Source organism: Pelobates fuscus, chromosome 3, assembly GCF_036172605.1.
Source record: "Pelobates fuscus isolate aPelFus1 chromosome 3, aPelFus1.pri, whole genome shotgun sequence".
Taxonomy (NCBI): Eukaryota; Metazoa; Chordata; class Amphibia; order Anura; family Pelobatidae; genus Pelobates; species Pelobates fuscus.
In genome coordinates this window covers 341,384,379-341,408,198 of record NC_086319.1, presented here as the reverse complement: position 1 = coordinate 341,408,198, position 23,820 = coordinate 341,384,379, and the positions used below count along the sequence as shown (strand labels likewise).

The window sequence follows — 23,820 nt, the reverse complement described above, 5'->3', positions numbered from 1 at the left end:
GGGGAAAGGGTGCTGTGTGTGTGTGGGGGGGGAAAGGGTGCTGTGTGTGTGTGGGGGGGGGAAAGGGTGCTGTGTGTGTGGGGGGGAAAAGGGTGCTGTGTGTGTGGGGGGGGGAAAGGGTGCTGTGTGTGTGTGGGGGGGGAAAGGGTGCTGTGTGTGTGTGGGGGGGGAAAGGGTGCTGTGTGTGTGTGTGGGGGGGGGTAGGGGTGCTGTGTGTGTGTGTGGGGGGGAAAGGGTGCTGTGTGTGTGGGGGGGGTAGGGGTGCTGTGTGTGTGGGGGGGGGTAGGGGTGCTGTGTGTGTGTGTGGGGGGGGTAGGGGTGCTGTGTGTGTGTGGGGGGGGTAGGGGTGCTGTGTGTGTGTGGGGGGGGTAGGGGTGCTGTGTGTGTGGGGGGGAAAAGGGTTCTGTGTGTGGGGGGGAAAAAGGGTGCTGTGTGTGTGGGGGGGAAAGGGTGCTGTGTGTGTGGGGGGGAAAGGGTGCTGTGTGTGGGGGGGGAAAGGGTGCTGTGTGTGGGGGGGGGAAAGGGTGCTGTGTGGGGGGGGGAAAGGGTGCTGTGTGGGGGGGGGAAAGGGTGCTGTGTGTGGGGGGGGAAAGGGTGCTGTGTGTGGGGGGGAAAGGGTGCTGTGTGTGGGGGGGGAAAGGGTGCTGTGTGTGGGGGGGAAAGGGTGCTGTGTGTGGGGGGGGAAGGGTGGTGTGTGGGGGGGGAAGGGTGGTGTGTGGTGGGGGGGAAGGGTGGTGTGTGGTGGGGGGGAAGGGTGGTGTGTGGTGGGGGGGAAGGGTGGTGTGTGGTGGGGGGAAGGGTGGTGTGTGGTGGGGGGGAAGGGTGGTGTGTGGTGGGGGGGAAGGGTGGTGTGTGGTGGGGGGAAGGGTGGTGTGTGGTGGGGGGGGAAAGGGTGCTGTGTGTGTGTGTGGGGGGGGGTAGGGGTGCTGTGTGTGTGTGTGGGGGGGGAAAGGGTGCTGTGTGTGTGGGGGGGGTAGGGGTGCTGTGTGTGTGGGGGGGGGTAGGGGTGCTGTGTGTGTGTGTGGGGGGGGTAGGGGTGCTGTGTGTGTGTGGGGGGGGTAGGGGTGCTGTGTGTGTGTGGGGGGGTAGGGGTGCTGTGTGTGGGGGGGGGGAAAGGGTGCTGTGTGTGTGGTGGGGGGGAAGGGTGGTGTGTGGTGGGGGGAAGGGTGGTGTGTGGTGGGGGGGAAGGGTGGTGTGTGGTGGGGGGGAAGGGTGGTGTGTGGTGGGGGGGAAGGGTGGTGTGTGTGGTGGGGGGGAAGGGTGGTGTGTGTGGTGGGGGGGGAAGGGTGGTGTGTGTGGTGGGGGGGGAAGGGTGGTGTGTGTGGTGGGGGGGGGGAAGGGTGGTGTGTGTGGTGGGGGGGGGAAGGGTGGTGTGTGTGGTGGGGGGGGGAAGGGTGGTGTGTGTGGTGGGGGGGGGAAGGGTGGTGTGTGTGGTGGGGGGGGGGAAGGGTGGTGTGTGTGGTGGGGGGGGGAAGGGTGGTGTGTGTGGGTGGGGGGGGAAGGGTGGTGTGTGTGGTGGGGGGGAAGGGTGGTGTGTGTGGTGGGGGGGAGGGTGTGTGTGTGGTGGGGGGGAAGGGGGTGTGTGTGGTGGGGGGAAGGGTGGTGTGTGTGGTGGGGGGGAAGGGTGGTGTGTGTGGTGGGGGGGAAGGGTGGTGTGTGTGTGGGGGGGAAGGGTGGTGTGTGTGTGGTGGGGGGAAGGGTGGTGTGTGTGGTGGGGGGAAGGGTGGTGTGTGTGGTGGGGGGGAAGGGTGGTGTGTGTGGTGGGGGGGAAGGTGGTGTGTGTGGGGGGGGGTGGTGGGGGGGGGGTGGGGGTGGGTGGTGTGTGTGGTGGGGGGGAAGGGTGGTGTGTGTGGTGGGGGGGAAGGGTGGTGTGTGTGGTGGGGGGGGAAGGTGGTGTGTGTGGTGGGGGGGAAGGGTGGTGTGTGTGGTGGGGGGGGAAGGGTGGTGTGTGTGGGGGGGGGGAAGGGTGGTGTGTGTGGGGGGGGGGAAGGGTGGTGTGTGGGGGGGGGGAAGGGTGGTGTGTGTGGGGGGGAAAAGGGTGCTGTGTGTGTGTGGGGGGTGTAGGGGTGCTGTGTGTGTGTGTGGGGGGGTGTAGGGGTGCTGTGTGTGTGTGTGGGGGGGGGGTGTAGGGGTGCTGTGTGTGTGTGTGGGGGGGGGGTGTAGGGGTGCTGTGTGTGTGGGGGGGGTGTAGGGGTGCTGTGTGTGTGGGGGGGTTGTAGGGGTGCTGTGTGTGTGGGGGGGGGTGTAGGGGTGCTGTGTGTGTGTGTGGGGGGGGTGTAGGGGTGCTGTGTGTGTGTGTGGGGGGGTGTAGGGGTGCTGTGTGTGTGTGTGTGGGGGTGTAGGGGTGCTGTGTGTGGGGGTGTAGGGGTGCTGTGTGTGTGGGGGGGGGGTGTAGGGGTGCTGTGTGTGTGGGGGGGGTGTAGGGGTGCTGTGTGTGTGTGGGGGGGGGTGTAGGGGTGGTGTGTGTGGGGGGGGGTGTAGGGGTGCTGTGTGTGTGGGTGTGGGGGTGTAGGGGTGCTGTGTGTGGGGGTGTAGGGGTGCTGTGTGTGGGGGGGGTGTAGGGGTGCTGTGTGGGGGGGGTGTAGGGGTGCTGTGTGTGTGGGGGGGGTGTAGGGGTGCTGTGTGTGTGGGGGGGTGTAGGGGTGCTGTGTGTGTGGGGGGGTGTAGGGGTGCTGTGTGTGTGGGGGGGGTGTAGGGGTGCTGTGTGTGTGGGGGGGGTGTAGGGGTGCTGTGTGTGGGGGGGGTGTAGGGGTGCTGTGTGTGGGGGGTGTAGGGGTGGTGTGTGGGGGGGTGTAGGGGTGCTGTGTGGGGGGGGGTGTAGGGGTGCTGTGTGTGGGGGGGGTGTAGGGGTGCTGTGTGTGGGGGGGTGTAGGGTTGCTGTGTGTGGGGGGGGGGTGTAGGGTTGCTGTGTGTGTGGGGGGGGGTGTAGGGGTGCTGTGGTGTGTGGGGGGGGTGTAGGGGTGCTGTGTGTGTGGGGGGGTGTAGGGGTGCTGTGTGTGTGTGGGGGGTGTAGGGGTGCTGTGTGTGTGTGGGGGGTGTAGGGGTGCTGTGTGTGGGGGGGGGGTGTAGGGGTGCTGTGTGTGTGTGGGGGGTATGGGTTCTGTGGGTAGGGGCGCTGTGGGTAGGGGGGGGGGGTAGGAGCGCTGTAGGTAGGGGTGCTGGGGGTAGGGGTAGGGGGGAGGAGTTGCAGATGCATTCCGTTTTTTTTTTTTTTTAACATATTAAATATTTATGAAATCAGTATCCCCCCCTTCCCTTCTTGTTACCTTTGGTGAAGGGGAAGGGGGGGGGAACACAACCATCCCATGTGGTCCGGTGGTGGTATGCAGGACAGGTCAGGTCCTGCAGCTCTCCTGTCTTCCCGGGCGATGCTGTGTGGAGCGTTGCCATGGTAACGCGCGGCATCGCTCCACACAGCTCGCGGGAGGACGGGAGAGCTGCTTCCTCGACCCCTCCCCCTGCTTCCGATCCTCCCGACACGGAAGCAGAGTAGGCACCTGCCGTTTTGGGCAGGCAGGTGCCTACTCTGCAGTGATGGCAAACCTATGGCCGCGTGCCCACAAAGAGGGCCCGGCGTGCCAAAGGTTCGCCATCACTGACCTAGATCAAACCCGACTCTTCCCATCTGTGGATGAAACCCAGCCTGCAAACTGGCTGTTTAACAAAAAATGGTGTGGCTTGTATCAATTTATTCTTCAGTTTCACTCCTCTATGAAGAATATATATTTGTTCATCTTCCTGTTCTGGAGGGGTCTCCCTGTCCCAATGTAGCAAAAAGGATTTTAAAAGGTAATAGGTTTTATAATGCAGAGCTTATAAAAAATAAAATAGATAATTAAATAATCACCTCTGGAATAGTAAAATATTGAACATCGTTCTCATATAGGTATTATGTCTGAAGGAATCAAGACATATATAAATAATACAACATAGTATAGATTGTACAAATGCAGGATATATTTAAAAATATGGATCATAAAAACTCACAAACATAGAGCTAAAAGCCTAGCTCTGGTATGAATAGCGTCCGGGTCCGTATAGGCGACTCACCCCTACATTGAATATGTGTTCTGTCCTGGGGGAAATATGTAAAACGCAAACATAGAGTAGCACATTTGATGTTAAAATAGTATAAAATCAGGCTGCCAAGTGATTTTCCACTGTCACTTGATTAACATTGGACCGTATACGTTTTACCGGCTAATGGTAATCACGTGACAGTGGAAAATCACCAGCAACCGTTCACCCCATTTAGAAGGGTATATGAACAAGTTCTAAAAAAAAGTTAGGAGCCAGATTTTTTTAAAGCTTCCATAGCTTTATATGCAAAAATGGAAAATAGAATATGTTGGCGCCAGAGGGAATCAACTAAATATTGTTCGAATCAGTTGTATAGAAATACAGCAGCATACAAGGAGTTTTGATATAAATAACCTCCAAAAAAACAAAATGTAAAACCAAAAATGTAGGAATAAATAGAAATTTGACACGTACAAACAAACTCCATCAGCCTATTGTCCTCCCCCACCCATGAGCGGCGGATGGGGGCCCTAAATAAAAATGAAGGGCAGCCTATTGTCCTCCCCCCAGCCCCCACCCCTTAGCGGCAGGTGTGGGCCATAAATGAAAAGGGGGGGGGGATTTAGGGCCCCCACCCGCCACTCATGGGTGGTGGCCAAGGTGGACCCTATGTCCCACATTTAGTTGAAAAACCCCCACTCGCGGGGCACGGGTTTGGGGCTCGGGGGACACACTATGTCCCCTGTGCTTTTTTTTTTTTTTTTATAACAGGCTGCTCACTGTTTGCTAGACATGCCCCTACTCGATATAACGAGTAGGGGCAGATTAATTACGAATACTAAGTAATCTTTACTTAGTATTAGAAAAGTTAGCTGAAAGACCAATCTTGGTCTCTCAGCCTTTTGGTAGATAGCTCCTTGATACCGTGGGAATTAGGGAGCTATCTACTAAGCAGCTGCAAGATTAGAATGAAATTTCGAACAGACCTAAAAGTACCGAATGCCGTCCTAACATGGACAAACTGTTCTCATTCTGTTAAAGCGAAATTCTGTAGTTTCGCCGGCTTTCTGTCTAAATGACAGGACGTTCGGGAAAAGTAAAAGGAGGCATCGCAAGATCACGAAGGAAAGGTGAGAAGTGTTGGACATTTCTCTGACCACAGGAAATAAAGCCCCAATTGCTCCTCTGCTGGTCAGGCGTAGGAAATATACATAAAACAAAATAATCCCTACTTTGTCTTCTGTTTTAAAGAAAACTTGAGCAGACAGTAAGAAATGAAGAACAGATCCTGAGAGAGTAAGCGATTAGGGAAAGGCAAGTTCGGCATGACAGTGACGCTATATTCTAGCCCCACTGACAAAAAGATGTTGGCAACATTGGATAAAACCTCCCCCACCTCCTATCTCAACATCTCACATACCGTACTATTTACCAAAACACAATTAAGTCTCTCAGGGGGCATATGAAATGCATGGCCTATATATTCTGAACGCACATCTAGAACAAATTTTTTTCTTTCAATTCAGTTTCCAATAAAGACTGACATACAGAACATTTTTCAATTATTTTTATTTTTATGTCCAAAGGTAATTCTGAAAATATTTTCATTGACCTTTTAAGTCAAATCAATAAAACATGCCCCGTTTCTTAAGTAATGTTTGGCCTGAACCTATTGGTACATGTTTTCATTACGGCTTTTACCCCTTGACAGTCTCTACTGGACTGTATATAAATATGATGGATGCTGTGTAACCGCGGTGAGAAGGTACCGCTCACTCTCTGCTGGCCTGAGGATTGTGAAATATTCTCCTGCTGTGAAGAGGGCTTTCATGGGGCGTAGCGGCATACCTCACAGCTTTGTGACTATAATCTGGAGCGGCAGGATGCGACAAGGATTAAACCAAACGCTGGCTAGGGAGCCTAACTATTCCACTAATGCCAGTATTCGAGCATTTAGCTATGGTATCGAAGCTTGCATGTGTACATTTTGAGTATTTACAGACAGCTTAATAACGGTCTGTACGCCAAAGTGTTTATTAAAGGGATCCGATTTCATACGTACAAGGCTGTGATTTCATTGTAACCCTTGTGTTTCCCAAGGATATTTGAATGATTCAGCTTTCTTTCCCAATGTGCTATGTTTTACAGAAAGGGTTAATACAATTATTTTGCTTGTAAAGGGAAACTTTATTATTTTTTTAAAAATTTTTTTATTTCATTTGTGGTTTGGTAAAAGCCGTACATCTGTAGCACCGATTAATGTGCAAGTTTTTTAAGGCTTAGGATTTGTTAAGCAAGGTGCTGGTGTGTGTGTTTTTTTTTATTTTTTTTATATATATATATATATAATATATATTTATATATATATATATATATATATATATATATATATATATATATATATATATATATATATATATTTGTGTTTTTGTTATAATTTGGTCTTTAGTTTTAACAGACTTACTCCAAACCAAGCAAGTTGCTCTTGCACTCCATAACTCCTAGTCATTTAATTTCATATGTTTCCTGGCCGTTTTAACCGTTGAGCCGCTGTGACACAGAATATATATTCCTTATGATTTTCCCTTTTACTTACTTGAATTGTAGGAATAAAATATACAGTTTAGCCTCAACCACCAGAAAAAAAGTTGTGCATTGTCTGTAACAAGGCCTATTCAGGCATGCAAATTATTATTATATATAGCGCCAACAAATTCCACAGCGCTGTACAATGCAAATGACTCTGCTCAAATATTGCCACAAATCAGACTTCCTTAGCTAGGTAATAAATTAATATTTATTATAATCAAAAAGTAGTCACAGTGCACAGTGTAATATAATATATTACAACGCTACATCAGTAATCAGATGCAACAGAGAAAGAGAAATGAACAGAAAACCCATTGAGTTAAAGTGGTCTGGATAACTTTAGTGTGGTCCTTTAATCTCAAATTGCTAGGCCTATCTTTTCTGGGGAAGGTCAAGGGCTGTAGAAATATGTTATTATCGTTTATATAGCGCTGATATATTCCGCAGCGCTTTACAATTAGAAAATGGGGATATTTGAAGTAATTTACATATGGGACATAACCGAGACAAGAGGTAAAGATGGCCCTGCTCGAATGAGCTAACAATCTACAGTCTCCTTCTGACCACACTATAGCCAGGTTTACTCACCTCTAAGAATTTGCTTAATAAACTTTGAAATTATTTAATTCTCTTTCTATGTATATTCTTATAACTTAGCAGAGAATTGTTTTTGGAAGCACATGTATTTTTACAGTTTTGATCATGGAGGATATAGTCACTTCGACAAAAGATAGTCCGGTTTGAGAACAGGTCCCTGGTTAAAGATTTGTAAATATCTTCAAATAACTCTTTCACGAACACCATAAAATAGGATGACTTTACGGTGGGGCCAAGACTAAGATGACGCTGCAATGCTTTCCTATGGTGATTTTACGGACATTGAGCATGAGGATGTCATGCAGAGTGTGAGGAGGTCCAGGTCAGGTGACCAGAAGTCGACTAGCAAGCAGGAAGTGTCTCTAGAGGCTGTTTGACAGCCACTGCAGGCAGTCTTAAAGGGACTCTTAAAGGGACAAACAGTTTTCCTGGCACTGCAGGTCCCCTCTGCCTCCCACCCCCCATTCCAGGTTGCTAAAGGGGTTAAAACCCCTTCAGTGACTTACCTGTATCCAGCTTCCAGGGACATTAGGGACATCCGCCCACGCTCCTCCCCCGCACATGCATTAGACCTCCCCATAGGAAAGCATTGAAAATGCTTTCGATGCTTTCCTATGGGGATTTCAGCGACACTGGAGGTCCTCTCATAGTGAGGACGTCCAGCGATGCTATAGCACAAATCTGTGCTATAAACCCGGTAGTGCCCTCTAGTGGCTGTCTAGTAGACAGCCACTAGAGGAGGCATTAACCCTGCAAGGTAAATATTACAGTTTATGAAAACTGCAATATTTACAGTTCTAGGGTTAAGGGTGGGAGTGGGAGTTGGCACCCAGATCACTCCAATGGGCAGTAGTGGTCTGGGTGCCTGAAGTGTTCCTTTAACTCTGCAATGAAATTATTGTAGTTTCTCAGAAACTGCAGTAATTAACAATTAAGTGTTTAGGGTACAGGTTCACTGCACCCAGACCACTTAAATGAGATGAATGAGTGCCTATAGGGTCCCTTTAATTTAGGGATAAAAATCACAAGTATTCTTTTTTTTTTTTTTTTTTTTCTTCTTCTTCTTCGATGGACTTGTATATCTACATATGTGTTAAATTGGAATGGGCAGCTGCAGCTAACGGCATCTTACCCAGCAGGTAAGATTTTAAGGAGTGTTTTCTTTTTGCGCAGAGGAATGAAACACTGGTTTAGTGTTTGATTTAATTGGTTTGATGGGTGACTGTGAGTAACAATTTTCTCATCTCCCAGGCTTTCTAATAAATGTGGGCTCTGAGGTGTGTGTGTATAGAGCCAATCGTGTCCTCCGGCAATCTAGCTGCCATACAGCACCTGGGCTACGTGCCTTCAGATTGCAGCACTGTTTTAACAGCGAAAACATTAGATAAAATTGTATCAACATACCATTCTAATAAACAGCTGCAGGCTGACAGTGTTCTAGGATTCATTTGTTTGTGGCTAGCACAGACCTGCGTATAACTGTTTGATAAACCAGCTCTGTGCATCTGCATAATTATTGTCTTCCCTTAGGAATGGAGCTTTGATGTCCCTCAATTCTGCTGTTACTTCGCGCCTATAGATAACTTAAGTTAATGATATATCATAGTGCAGAGCTGTGGCAATGTGTCACGTTAATTTGCCATGCCTTGTGTTTGCCTCACTCCTTTTCTGTACAGGCAGGCTATATGCTGTCAATACAAACTGGTGCTCTATAAGTCGCATACTGATCGGTTACACTGTATTTTAACTGCAGCGTATCCTTGCATATATTTATGAAGAAATACAAGGTTACGGTTTTTCACTGAAAGGAAACGTGTTTTTTTTTTGTTTTTTGTTTTTTACTTTTTTTTTTGTCAAAACAGAAGATTGCATGTATTATAAGCATATGTCATATGTGCATACTATTTTGTAATATTTAACATAAGTAAATTTCTAATTTCAGAAAATCTTTCCTTGTTTACCTTTGTGGTGTGGGGGAGAGGGGAGGGGTGAGGTGGCATTTTTAAAAAACCAAGCTTGTAATTCAAATATAGTGATGTATCATCCAGAAGTCAAGAGTAAGGATGCATGCACCCATAGCCATTAAATGGTCCAATCAAAGGATTCTCTTTGAGCCTCTGATTGGCCCATGACATCAGATGGGGTGCACCAAGCAGCGCCTGGAGCTGCGCCCGTGCTGTAGTAAGGAGAGTCAAAATTCTTTTGAGCATTTTTGGCACGGGGACCAATAGAATAATGTCAAGTTATGGCATTGAGCTATCTTAAAAAACAACAACAACAAAAAGAGTTGAAGAAACCCTTTAATTATAAAAAGAAAAGTCAGTTTTCCAGTAATTAAAAAAAAAAAAAAAAAAAAATTAATTGAATCACAGCTTGTCTTTTAGGTGTGATTGCCTCTAATAATTTAATTTTGGGTATATTTTCTCAAGTAGTCTCAATAAACGTAATTAGTTTAAATGTACTTTATTTGTTTTTACTTTTGTGGTTTAAATGCTGTTTCTAGTAAATATTGAGTCATTTTCCACAGTGCACAACGTGACATCACTTCTTTCTAGAAAACCTCTATGAGATGTCAGATTTTCTTGACCTAAAGTTCATGCACAGACACCAGTACTCACTAGTGAAGAGTTTCTTCAACTTGACCGTAGCGGAAGCAGAACTGGAATTTAGACATAACAAGCAGCTGTGCTTCCTAAATACTGCTAAACCTATTTGTCATGAATCTTGTGTGAGCCATACATGGACAGGGCACTAAATCCGTATGTGAGAAGGATTATTCTTAACCCCTTAAGGACACATGACGTGTGACATGTCATGATCAGTGCTGTGGAGTCGGTAGATATATGTTCCGACTCCTCAGCTTTTTGTACTTCCGACTCCGACTCCAACTCCAACTTTCCGACTGACTCCTCTGTATTAATATGCAAATGTATTTTATACATTCCTTGAAGGAAAGAAAGGCAACATACATGTCATTACCACAGGACTACTGGTTGGGAAGCTAACAGTCTACTGTATTGAACAGTTTAAGCAAAATACAAACACAATGAAAACAACAAAGTTTTATAAAAATGTTTTTATTAATCAATCAAGTGGCTGGATAGTACCAGCAGGCATAAAAATCAGGAACAGGAACTTTACCAGTTCAAAAATACAAACCACGTTATTTGGTTGTTTTAGAACAAAAACAAAGCTTATCTATATGAACCCAAAACAAAATCTGTAAAACCTAGAAATGGTTTATATTAATCTTGAAATGTAGTTATAGGCTTAGCAAATGCAAATCAATTCAACGTAGAGTTCGAAGGAAGAGAATTGCCTCTGCCAGATCCTCTTTCATAGAGGCTCTTAAGTCAGACTTTATTATTTTTAGGGCTGAAAATAATCTTTCGACACTGACTTGGGTGGGTGGCATTGCAGTAACTATTCTGGCTACATCACTAACGATCTCTGGATAAACCAGGATGGCTTCTTCAACATTAAGTTTTGATTAGCGATCATACTTTTCAACTTCTTTTAGTGCTTCATAAAACTCCTGTTGGAATTTTTTTTATTTGGACATTTACTGGTTCTGTAACGCTTATGCGACTTCGCTTTCTTTTAGAACCTTCCATTTTGTCTAAGAAGGAATCAAAATCTAATTCTTTGTTTGAAGAAGATGATCCTGATTTACCACTATTGCTTAAAAGAACTTCATCCAGTGGAGGTATTTCAGGTCGTAATCCCTTCATGCGAACTGCTACATCATAGAGGGCCTTTTTCCCAGTAGCAGTCTGTTCACTGTTCAACAAAAGTCGGCTCATTGGGTCGTCATAAATAGCCGCTAACAAGATTTCATTTTACAGCAAAAGACTCTGTCTTTTCATCATTGAAGATGCAATGCCCTCAGCTAATAACCCCCCATTTTTGTTCAGGCGATATAACAGGCTCTTCCATTCCAAGAGGAATTTACCCGGGGTTAGATTGTCACATTACAAACTCTTGGTGACAGTGAAGGGGTGAGAAAGAAGGGTCTCCAGCTCTTTTGTTTGTGCCCACTGGCTTTCAGTTAATGCAAGATTTTCATTGTCCATTTCTTCTATGAAGTCTTTAAGTTCAAGCAAACGCTTCACTATTAAATAAGTGCTTCCCCAGCGAGTTGTCCTGTAAAAAACACATTTACTTAATCCCTTATCAGTGAGAGGCTAGGTTACCCATGGACGCTGCGTTCCCTGTAACAGCAGAACACAACACTATGGAAAGTATAAGTATTGCCGCTCCTAATTGTGCGTTGCATGCCATATAGTGAAGCACATGAAAAGCATGCTTCTTTACGGTCACTTAACGTGTTCGTTTTGCGGTTACGTGAGGCACTGCATGCATTGGTCTTTATTCTTACAGTAGAGAAGTCGTTAATTATAACTTTTTCTGAATTGGGACATTTAAACTTGCTTTATTTAATTCCAATCTAAATTTAGTATGAGTCGGTGTCGGAGTCGGCAAACAATGCACCGACTCAGACTCCAGGTACCCAAAATTTACTCCGACTCCTCGACTCCGACTCCACAGCCCTGGTCATGATTCCCTTTTATTCCAGAAGTGTGGTCCTTAAGGGGTTAAATAAGATTTCTGATGTTGGGATAATTTCTACGGTATTGTCTCATAACTTTGGACTTACACTGGCACATTAAACCAAACCATTTCTGAAACTCAAACACTTTACATCAAAGAGTATGAAGCTTGCATGAAACCTTTGTACTCCAATGAAAATTACTCCAGATAGTTTAAACTGAGTCCTAGTGACTATTGGTTGCTGTTGGTATACATAGTGAGGTGTATTTAATGTAATTCGAAGTTCAGTTTATATTGATCCCTGAGTTTACCAAGTTATTTATTTTTTTACCATAAAATGCTGTTTTATATGCTGTATTATATCGTTAAACCTCCTTCCGTCTGCTCGGTCCCTTCGTGTATTGTGCTTATTCTGTCTCCGTATCTCACATTCATTTTGTTTATCTGTGCTTACTGTGTTGATTCTTAGTGGCTGTAACATGTACTTGGAATCAGATGGGGGTCTTCAAGTCATACAGACATCACCAACCAGAGCAGTCTAACTTCAGAGGGGGGAAGAAAGACTCATAAAACACATTTGTACAAATAATGATCACATTTTGTCCTGTTCTCTTTAGCAATTTCATGCGGCATATAGGCACCATTTCATAGCGTGAAATACTTGTAATAGAGCAGGAGTATTGAGTAGTCTATTATGCTTTCATAATACTGTTTTCTGAACGATAAGTTGTCCACAAAATTGGATTTATAAATGATGTATGAAAGCAGTTCTGTCTTCTTTATTATAGCAAAACTGATCAAAATGTGTCTGTGTTTTGATGGCTTAAGAAAAATACAGCCTTTTTAAAAACCTTTTTTTTTTTTTAATATAAACATTATTTCAAGGGGGTGATAAGAGATTACTATATTTTTGTGGTCTTCTTCGTGATGATTCAGTTAAAATGTTATTTGGTTTTCCAACACTAACCCTCTATGTCACAGCAAAGGGAACTACGTTGTTCTGATACAATAAACAAAAAGTAGCACCCATGACAATAGCAAAATATAAAAACCGTCTCCAACAAATACTCAATAAAAATAACACAATTTTAAACCTCAAACCAAATATCCAGGTTGATAAAAGCCTGGTCAACCAACTTTAACATTTCATATACTAGAGGAAAAAGTAGCACGTTAATTTTCTAATTATAAATTGCCCTCTGTCCTTGACAGGGCTGGTGGGATAAAATGCATCACTTTAACTGCTTTGCCTTTCCATTGTGAGAAGAGGCCCACAGGTTATGTCTATCAGGCACTGATCTCTGTTTATTTTATTTGCAGGCAGTTCAACCTCCGCATGAAAAGGGACACTTCTCTCTTTTCTCCTGATTTTAAACTGGAAGTTGGAGGTGAAACAATCAAATATGACACCTCTCACATATACACTGGACAGATATTTGGTAAGTTGTTCTTTTAATTGTATGGTTTGTCTTTTTATGGAACTCCTAGGAAGTAGTGTTCCTTTTGTCTCTCTTAACTAGTCCTCATGCACCCCCTACAGTTTATTTAGAGATTTCCCAATTATGGTGCATGAGTACCACACCATACCACATATTAAAGCTCCAGGTGACACTGGTTATTGCCAACATATACGTTTAAAAGCATGTCAAAAAACTAGATACATTTTATATACTTGCGACTGCACACTAATTAGTCTTCTTTGTCTTGTCTCAGTTGAACCTGGTACAAAGCAACAAAACAAGCATGCAAAGATCATTCTCGTTCTTTAAATGACCTACACTGCTTGCTATTCAATTTCAGCTGTTGAGAACAATTTATACTTGATGTAGTTATTGTTTGTTTTTTCTTCCACCTCTCTCTCACCCCCCTCAATTCTTGCATGATTGTGGTTAAAACGGCACTGTCATGCCAAACTTGCCTTTCCCTAATCGCTTCCTCTTCTCTCCCTCTCTCAGGATCTGTTCATTTCTTCCTGTCTGCTCTAGTTTTCTTTAAAACATAAGACAAAGTAGGGACTATTTTGTCTTATGAATATTTCCTATGCCTGACCAGCTATGACCAGCGGAGGAGCAGAGTGTGCTCCATTTTCTGTGGTCCGATAAATTTTCCCATAATTCTCGCCTTTACTCCATGGTGGGGCATCTCTTAACTAGTCTGGGGGGGACATAGTGTCCCACCCTGAGCCCCCACCCGTGACCTGCGAGTGGGGGCTATTCAACTAAATGGGGTCCCCCTTGACTCCCACTCATTACCAGCAGCCCTAAATGAAAATGGGGACACACCTATTGTCCTCCCCCTCACCCCCTCCCGCACGGGTGGGGGCCCTAAATGTAAATGGTGGCAGACCTACCGTCTCCCTCCCTTCGGCCCCTAGCCCTGAACGGTGGGTGGGGGCCCTAAATGTAAATAAGGGGGGGATGACCTATTGTCCTCTCCCCCCCACCCCTGGGTGATGGGGGGGACCTATTATCCTCCCTCACCTCCCCAGCCCCTACCCATGAGCAGCGGGTGGGGGCCCTAATTTAAAATGCGGGGGGGAGGGGAACTATTGTCCTCCCCACCCCCCTCAGCCTCCAGCTCCCACCAATGGGCGATGGGGGCTAAATGTCAAAATACCAACCAATCAGAGTGATCATCAATTTACACAGCGTGGGGAAGTTCTTTGGAATTTTCCCACGCTGTATAAAATTACTCAGAGCACTCTGGTTGGGTTCCAAGCCAACCAATGAGAGTGCTGTGAGAGGTGCATGTCGAGACTTACCTGTCAGTCTCTTCATTTACCTGTTAGAGCACTCTCATTGGTTGGCTTAAACCAACCAATCAGAGCGCTCTGAGACAAATTGCAGGGCGTGGGGAAGCTTTATAAACCTTTCCTCGCCTTGCGGAGCTCAGTCTGCGCCGTGCCCTCGCTGGGTGAAAAATGAATATTTTTTAGCGTCAGGATTTTTTATTTTTTTTAGCAAATTTTATTTTTTGGGGGCGCTCTGGTTTTTTAATTTTATTTGATGAATTCGACGAGTTATGTATTTTTTTTATTTGGCCTTTTTTGGGGTTGAAAAAAGAAAGTTTTAGAAAAAAGACCTCATATGGTAAGTATTTTATTTATTTAGAGGGATTTAGTTTTGTCTCCCCCTTCACTATTTTTAGGGGGGGAGGGTTTTTTCGATATTTAGCCCCCACCGGTCACCCATGGGTTGGGGCCAGGGGGGAGGACAATAGGTGTCATTGTCTCTCTCTCCCTCCCCCCCACCCCCCATTTTCAATTAGGGCCCCCATGTGTAGGGGCAGGAGAGGAGAACAATAGGTGTGTCCCCCACCCGCCACTCATGGGTGGGGGCCGGGGGAGAAAGGACAATAGGTGTGTGTCCCCATTTTCAATTAAGGCTCCCACCTGCCGCTCATGGGTGGGGGGCAAGGGTGGCTATTTTTTTTTTTTTAACAGTGAGAAGCCACAGTTTAGTAGACATGCCCCTACTTGCAACATAGCGAGTAGGGCATTAGGGAGATTTCAATCATATTGAACCCCATAGAGAGAGGGAGGACACTCTATAAACTGAACGAACAAACAAACACCCGTGCATGCCCAATTAAACACTTGGGCACTCGCTATTATCTGAAATTCCTTCGTCTTTCTGACAAATGGACGAAATTCCCGTCCGAATTTCGGATAATAGCGAATGCCCAAGTGTTTAACTGGGCATGCGTAAGAATTTTACAGTGCTATAGATTGGGAACAGATGACGTGTCCCACGGGGACTTCACCTGGCCACCCAAAGATGGCGGCGCCCAAGACCTAGGTCCGGGCAGAAAATAAAGATTAAAAAATAGGTAATATGGGGGGCTTATGTGCATTGACTAGGGCAGGGGTAGGCAACCTTCGGCTCTACAGATGTTTTGGACTACATCTCCCATAATGCTTTTACAGCCATATTGCTGGCAAAGCATCAAGGGAGATGTAGTCCACAACATCTGTAGAGCCGAAGGTTGCCTACCCCTGGACTAGGAGGAGAATTAGATGCAGTGGAGATGGGAGGGGGGTTATGTAGTGGATTCGGTCATGACAGTGCCGCTTTAAATGCATCTCAGGATTATGTGTGTTCCCCATAGTACTGTATTTTTTTTTTAAGCCAAGTGATATAGGTAGTATAATATATATATATATATTTTTTTTGTTTACAGGTGAACAAGGCACCATGAGTCACGGATCAGTTCTTGATGGAAGATTTGAAGGGTTCATTCAGACCCCCCAAGGGACTTTCTATGTTGAACCTTCAGAGAGATACTTTAAGGATAGAGCTGTACCATTTCACTCTGTCATTTATCATGAGGATGATATCAGTAAGTACTCATTAGTAGTGGGATAATAAAATTACATTTGTATTTGTAGTGTATAGCCTAATATTCGTATTCTCTTTTCCTTAAGTGGTTACTAATCATTACATTGTACAGTGCTACGGAATTTGCTGGCTCTATATAAAAAATAAAATAATAATAACCACTGCACCCTACTATAGTGGTTATGATGCCAGAAGTATCCTGGCACCATTTCAGGTAATTGGTCTAACTGTTTTGAACCGGTTTGCCTTCTTACCTTTGTCCCTGTCAGACTGTCCTTTAGTGCAGTGGTGTATTTTGGATTTGTGTTGCCCTAGGCCTAATGAAACTCTGGCACCCCCTAATCTAAATTTGCCCCACCTTTTCCTGTTTAAGACCAACACGCACTTATACTGACAGACACCCACTGACACCCCCATTCACTCTGATATACACACACTGACATACACACACTCACAATCACTCAGAAACACATGCAGACACACTCATCAGACATACACTGAAAGACAGACACATTCACTGACAAACACGCACACTCACTCACAGACACACTAACAGACGCACACACACACACACAGATATATACTGACAGACACACACATTTACGAACAGACATACACTGGCAGACACACACACACACATACCTGAATACTGACACTCACACTCACAAATTGTTATTTTTTTATTTAAATTCACCCAGCCTCCCTACCTTTGAGAGAGCTTGAGTGCATTATTTATCTGGGGTCCAGTGGGGTTGCTAGGCTGGCTGCTGCTGGTGCTGGCTGGCGGCTGCTGGCCTCCAGTGCTACAGAGTGGTTGGGCGGCTGATCAGTGCATGCAGCGAGGGAGCTGTAATGTTTCTGTTCAGCTCCACCATGTGCGGCTTTGTGATCCTCGGAGCCGAAGTGACATCATCCGGCTCCGGCATCACTGCTAGGTGTGCGAGATAGCTGAGCAGGAAGAGCTCAGAGGGTGACTCCCCCTTGCCGCCCTCCCGTAATATTAACAACCTTCCACCTCTGGGGGACCATGAGGTGGCCAGCGGGCATGCTTTTGGGTCCCCCATGAAAGAGACTAACAAGACATATGCCAGGGTGCTTGGTGTGCGGCCAGAAGTCGATCCTGCCGTCCATTTGACTTACAGCCTCCGCTAACCATTCTCAACCAATGAATGAATGAAATTCTGTGCACAGGAATATGTATAGAATTGACATTAGCAGACTAAGACACCTCATTGATGCTGCAAGAGGTGGATTTACATTTCTGGCAGCAGAGGGATTATCCATATAAGCTAAATTCATATCATAAAGACTTTAGGCACCATGACAACTTAAAATCACTGAAGTGGTCACAGTGCTTAAAGTAACTCTTTAATAAGGCAGAAAAAAGATAAAGCTTTTATAACTTGCAGGTGCAGCTCATTATGATCTCTAAAATGACAGTAGGTGGATAATCTAATATTTTGTTTGTTTAAAATTGTATTCCATATTATCTGTCAATGCTTTGTAAGTGTATCATAGAACACATCAAAAAAGAAAACCTAAAATATTACAAGTCAATATGAACTGTAGAATGCTTGTAATAAGAACATAAAAAAAAACCATAAAGTTTTCAACCTATCCGAGCCCAACAGTGTACAAGCTTATTGCAAGACTCAATCCTTCTCTTTTGTTGATGCTCACTGGAGAGATAATTACCTACATTTATATGCTAATTTGCAATTAATTAGCTTAATTTAGTCACTTGTATATGTATTTATGCGCCTCTTAACTTCCTATTTTATTTATTTTTCAGATTTTGTGTAGATTAGTGTTTACATTTTTTCTTTGTTTTTACGTTTTACAGCTTTCCACTTTTTTCAATTTGTTTCCATGTTATTTTCAAATACTTTATTTTCAATCCCATTCGTTCCCATTCTTTTAACTTTTTTTTTTTTTTTTTTTTGTCAATCTTTCTTTTATTAAGGCATGTGCAATAGGGTACAGAACAAAGAGAGGGGAAATGCAATAGTGATATACAGATAGGGGTAATACAGCGTTAATTACATTTCCTGCTAAACAATGCCTAATTTTTTATTTTTATGTAGGTTAACGAGTTTAGGTTCACGTTTGGTTTTGAAACGAGGCTTGCTATGCCACGACAATAAACACAGGCCTTCCAAGAAGCGTAAGGCTTTTGAGGCATATGATAGTACTGCGCTTTTTCTTTTTTTTAAAACAAGAAACAGGCTGAGTCATATAATGTCACTTAACACGAGAACAGTTAGATTGTGTGGAACATCTTGTTTGGATTGACACTGGTGTATGCAAATATAATAATTCAAAGTAAGGTAACAGACTAAACACTATGTAATTCCCTGAAACATTCTAAAGGCGAACAATCTGTTAACTGTGAGTTATGCCGAGTATCAAGCTTATAATGGGAAACAACCTGACCTGTCCTGAATAGCTATACTACAATGCTGGGTTACACTTAGAGTACAAAGAGTTAAAGGTATGAGCTAAGCAGTTCGTTATACAACTGTCACCTTGCGTGCTAAGCTTAAATATGAGAGGTCTAATCAAAGCAAAATCAAATAATAATAATCAAGTGTATCTACTAGCAGGTAGGTGCAAAACAAGGTATGGTTTGTTGGTCACAGTTCAGCAGGGGCACACGTGGCCAGGTAGGTATCTGGGCTGTAGGTCGTCGTCAGCAGTGATAATGTCCCTGAGGGTGCCAGGCATGTAAGCTGGGGCCTTGCACTACAGGCTGTTTGAACTCATCCCCTTCAGCCTATACCCACCGGGTGTACAAACCTGTCCATCTTGAGGGTGGCCTGCCCGGGGGCGTCGTTGGTCTGAGTGTGGAGCTTCGTGTGAGCTTGGTCATGAGGCTTCCATGGTGCCCTTAGAGTGGCGGTCGAGGCATGGGTGATCTGGATTGAGCAGGGTCGTCGCGAGGGAGGAGGGACCTCTCCCCAGCCCCAAGCTTCTTGGTGGGTCGGCTTCGGTGTGCCACAGGCTCGGGAACGCAATTGGACCGGGCCTTTCCCTAAACGGGCGCTGCAGATAGCCCCGGTGTTTCGCCGCCGCCAGCGGCGGGCGGGCTTCCGGCGAGGTGGCAGAAGCTTTAGAGGGAACCCCCTAGTGACCCGCAGCTTGGGCGGGCAAACAGCGGCAGTTGCAGACATATGGGTACAAGCGTTACCTGGGGTCGGTCTGCTCCGTCTCCTCATCGCCATCCCTGCTGTCTGTACTTCGTGGACAGGGGAGGCTCTGGCGAGGCGTTTTTCCAGCCGATCCCAGAACCTCTGAAAGATCAGATCCAGGCTGGTAAGTTGGGGTTGTGTCGGTGGAGGCCTTGGTGTGTCATCCGCCAGGTTGTTGGGCTCTATATTGGCAGGGCCCCAGCCAGGGTGGGCAGTCGTAGGCCTTGTTGCCGAGTGTGTCAGATTGGTGAGGACCGGGATAACCCCCGCCGGTCCATAGGGGGAGGAACGGTGGCTTGAGCCTTGTCTCCCACCGCGGTGAGATGGCGGGAGAGCGGCCGTCTCCCCCGCCTTCGCCACGTGTGTAGGCCTCAACGGCTGTGTGAGCGGGAACAGTGCGGTGAGCCTCGAGAGTGGTATCATTGTGCAGGTCTCGGTGCCCCAAGTCGTTTGGGAGTCAAGAGGGTTCGGTTCACGGGTTCTGCTCCGCTGGAACCGGTTCTTGGCGCTGTAGAGTGCGGGAGCAACAGAGACCTGCCCTTTTAACTTTTTTTAACCCATTTTTTTATTATTATTTTTTACTAAAACCGCATTCAGTTCTTTAGCCTCACTGTTGAGCTTGAGCCCTTCAGTTATGGTGTCTATTTTAGATGTTCACATTGCCAATCATAGTGTTCAGCAAATGTTTGGCTTACATCCCTGCTTAAAGGAACACTATAGCATTAGGAATACAAATATGTATTCCTAACGCTGTAGACCGGTGACTAGGGCCCCCTTCCGCGGTGAATAAATTGGTTAATTAACCATTTATTTGCTTACCTTAATCCAGTGCCGGGCTCCCTCGTCACTGGTGACCTCTCCTCCATCGACGTCAGCTCCCGAGTGGAGCCGAATGCGCATGTGCGGCCAGAGGCGCACACAAATTCAAACCCCCCCCCATAGGAAAGCATTACTCAATGCCCTCTGAAAATGCTATGTTTTCAGCTGCAGGGTTAAAACTAGGGAGACCTGGCACCCAGACTACTTCATTGAGCTGAAGTGGTCTGGGTGCCTATAGTGGTCCTTTAAAAGGTTTGTTTGAACTGATGTATCCTGTCAGTGTTTTAACAGTCCTATTGTGTTTCATCTGACAATTTGAACATCCACTGAAGATTAAATGGATTTGGGGCACTTGAGGACCCAGATATGGGTCAAACCATTCAAAAGCAGCTTGGCTACTAAACATGGGATGATGTCAGATGACTTCTGGCACTATAACCTCTACCGATAGCTGTTGGTAGTATTGAAGCTTAGAATGTCCCTTTAATGATAATTGTGAAGAGTCTGCGGCTTAACCTAAATTGCAAAGTTTCCAGCCATGTGTGTACCATTGAAATTTAGTTTAATAAAACAGTCCTGACATTCTACCAAAAGCGGACATCAGCGTAATATATTGCATTGAAAGTACAAAGAATATATTTGTGCTATTCTTTAGATGCAAAAATAGAACATTGAGAATAGAAAGTTCCTTGAATGGTGTGTGTATCTATGGTATATAGAGTGAAGTAACTGTGCTTTTTGAAGCCTAGATCAAAGATTTAAAGTAAAGGCTATATAGTCTGCGGTCATGTTGGCACATTTGAATGCAGAGCAATTTACCACCTGCGGTGTAGTTTCCCTGCCTTAAATGAAATCACACAAAAAATGTGTTGCCAGAGAGCACACAAAGTACATTTAATATCAAATCAAATACAGCATGTAAAGACAGGGTTCCTTTGGCAGTACTTTGGTAATCAAACAAACGTCCTTCCAGCTTCTTAATAATGAATCAAAATGAGATTTCGAAAAAGGAAGTCATTTAAAGTCAAATGAAATACATTGGGGGAAAAAGAGCGCTTGTTACCACTTTAGAGACTTTTGTTTACATTGTTGCAATAACGGCTTAGACAGAAATTGTGCTATTGCAGTCGGACAATGAATACTGATCTGATGTGTTTTGACATTGCCAATAAATGCAACCAAATAATTGCAGGCTGCTGTCTTGAATTTGCACTTAAAATGTAATTTTGAATATAATGGTATTTTGTCCTGATCGCCTTGCGGCTGCTTGTGTAGATCTTGTTGGCGCTGTTCTCCTCTACCAGATTCCTTCTTCTGCTCCCTTTGTAATACGGTAGTCTTCCTACCTCTCAGTTGGTCCCTGTTCCTTTTTCTCCCTTGCTGTGTTCCTCTCTCTTCTGGGTTTAATGTAAATGAGGAAGTTGCCATTTTTAGAAAAATACGCAACTGGCCTAAATTCAAGCACCATGATGTTCCATACTCAAATTCTGGTATTCATTGAAGACTTTGCTTTTTTTTTCATTTTTGTCTTATACTGTTGTCCTGGTTTTGCTTCAGTTAATTTTAGTGTCATGTTCAGGTTTAGGTGTATAGTGTTCGTTTTTTGTTTTGTCCAGTCCGCACAATGTCAACGATATCTAGTTCTAGTCCTATTACCTACAAGTATTTATAACAGGGATTGCTCTATCTGTGTATCCAACCATATCCTTTATTGTTTTTTTCCCCTCTTTTTTTCAAGTCTCTATTCCAGCTCTTATTCCGATTTTCTACCCTACTCTTAAAAATCACTGTGACGGCATGTAGTGTCTGGGGCAAAACACTACTTAGACAGACATGCTTATTGCTTCAGATTTTGAACATTGCTCCATCTGTGGCAATGTTTCATAACCGACATAGGGCTTGCTACCATGCTTGTCACAATCATTTAGTGACAAGTCAGTAGTTGCTAAAATGGCTCGTTAACGGCTATAACTGTCTGTTTCCATGTTAGAAAAAAAACTTGCAATGTTTAGAGATGGTAATTAGCAGCTGCCGAAAGTTTTAACATCTCCCGTAGCGATTAATAGGTTTCTACTTAGTCTTCAGTGTCTCCTACCACCTGTCACTATCTGACTAAGACTTACACTTCTCTCATTTTGGTCCAACGAGGAAAAGGAAAATGAATAACTATAAACTCTCAAGAATACAACATTTGAGTATATTTTACCACTAAAGTCTCCCTTTAAAGTGGCTAGGTCACTGGTGTGTGGGGTCTTTGCATAATTTGCAGAGACCCCTGATGGTGACATCGACGCTGGGTGTCCAGGTGTCGGGGGTGCAGAGGAAGGTGAGACTCTTGTGCGTGTGTGAAACTAAAACACAGAGGTCTATGGAGAATCTTACAAGATTTTATAGACCAAACCTTTTCCCCTAAACCATCACTAGTGACAACTGGAGGCTGGAGGTCCCTACTTTGTCTAGGTATATATTTTTTACGAAGTTGTAAATTTAGGTTAAATTCCAACACAGTCAATGTAAGTATTTCAGAAAATAGTTATCTTTTCTAAATGCTTCTTTTGGAAAAGGATCTGTCCCTTTTCTTTCTTTTTAAACATATAAGGCATGTCCCATTTTATAAGATAACTACCTTTAATTTTGATAGTGACATCCTCTAGAGAAGGAACCCCAATTTGCAACCATCCTTGAACTTTAACTTTTTGGTTGCTTTAGTGAGGATATTTGCAAGAACGTCCCTAATTTTTCCCTGAAATGTAAGCATTTCATCAACCACATATGGCTCAATGTGCTTTTTCTCCACAACCTCACCAACACAAGTCCAAGGCAGCCCTTTCTATTTGAAGCAACATGACATCGGTTGTATACCCCCTGAGCATCATTTTGTAAAATTGTTCTTGTAGAGTAATGCACAAAAAAATATTACTGAATTGGTCCCTCTATCACAACTTTACTTATGGATGGCATTTAGCTTGTTCTAGTTTGTCTTTGCTTGTGTATTGTATGTGGCCACAGAAATAGATCTAGGTCTTATTATGAGCTAAATGAACTGTCCAGTTGTCATCCGCATTCTGGTGAACCTGTTGACCACATTGACTGAAAGATTTGTTTAAGGAGTACTTCCCTTAACCAGGTGGTGTGTTTTTAATTTATTAATTTATTTCTTTTCTAATGCCCCGTGTAGCTTAATGATTATACTTATATCTTTGTCACTTGCCTTCTATATTTTTTATCTGTTGTTCCTTGGGCTGGAATTTAATATCTGGGTGATTATATTTAGTTTTCCCCTCCCCATGATGACTATAGTTAGCCCTTCTGCATTATTCTTTTGACAGCCTGGCAACTGAGATTGAACTTTGGAATTGGGTGGACCTTCAGCAACGATCACTCTTCACATGTGAAAAAGTAGTCCCTACCTCTTCTTATGTATAACTAAATAACTAAAGTGAAAAAGTGGTTTTCTGGAGCTATGTCCCCTTCACACATGCATTTTGGATCTTAGATCAACCTGATTACTGTAAGAAATAAATACGGTGGTTGCTCTGTTTTATGCAACAGTGGTTATGTAGGGATACTTAGATTATTTTTGTTGTTTTTTCTTTATCGATTTCTTGACTTCTGTTTGAGAATGTGTGAAGCCACCCTCCTTAAAGGAAAAAAAAATAATAATTATTGATTGACTACACCTCTTGCATTTAATGACTTGTTTCAGGACAGTGTCTCTT

General features: G+C 44.6%; 1 protein-coding gene across 1 annotated transcript in view; it reads left to right on the top strand.

Moving 5' to 3' along the window:
• The window catches only part of ADAM10 (ADAM metallopeptidase domain 10), a 157,463-nt gene that overhangs the window by 91,369 nt on the left and 42,274 nt on the right, over positions 1-23,820 (top strand). Inside the window, exons 3-4 of the mRNA XM_063449118.1 lie at positions 13,078-13,196; positions 15,937-16,095. Coding sequence (XP_063305188.1) covers positions 13,078-13,196; positions 15,937-16,095 — 278 coding nt within the window. The remainder of the gene's footprint in view (positions 1-13,077; positions 13,197-15,936; positions 16,096-23,820) is intronic.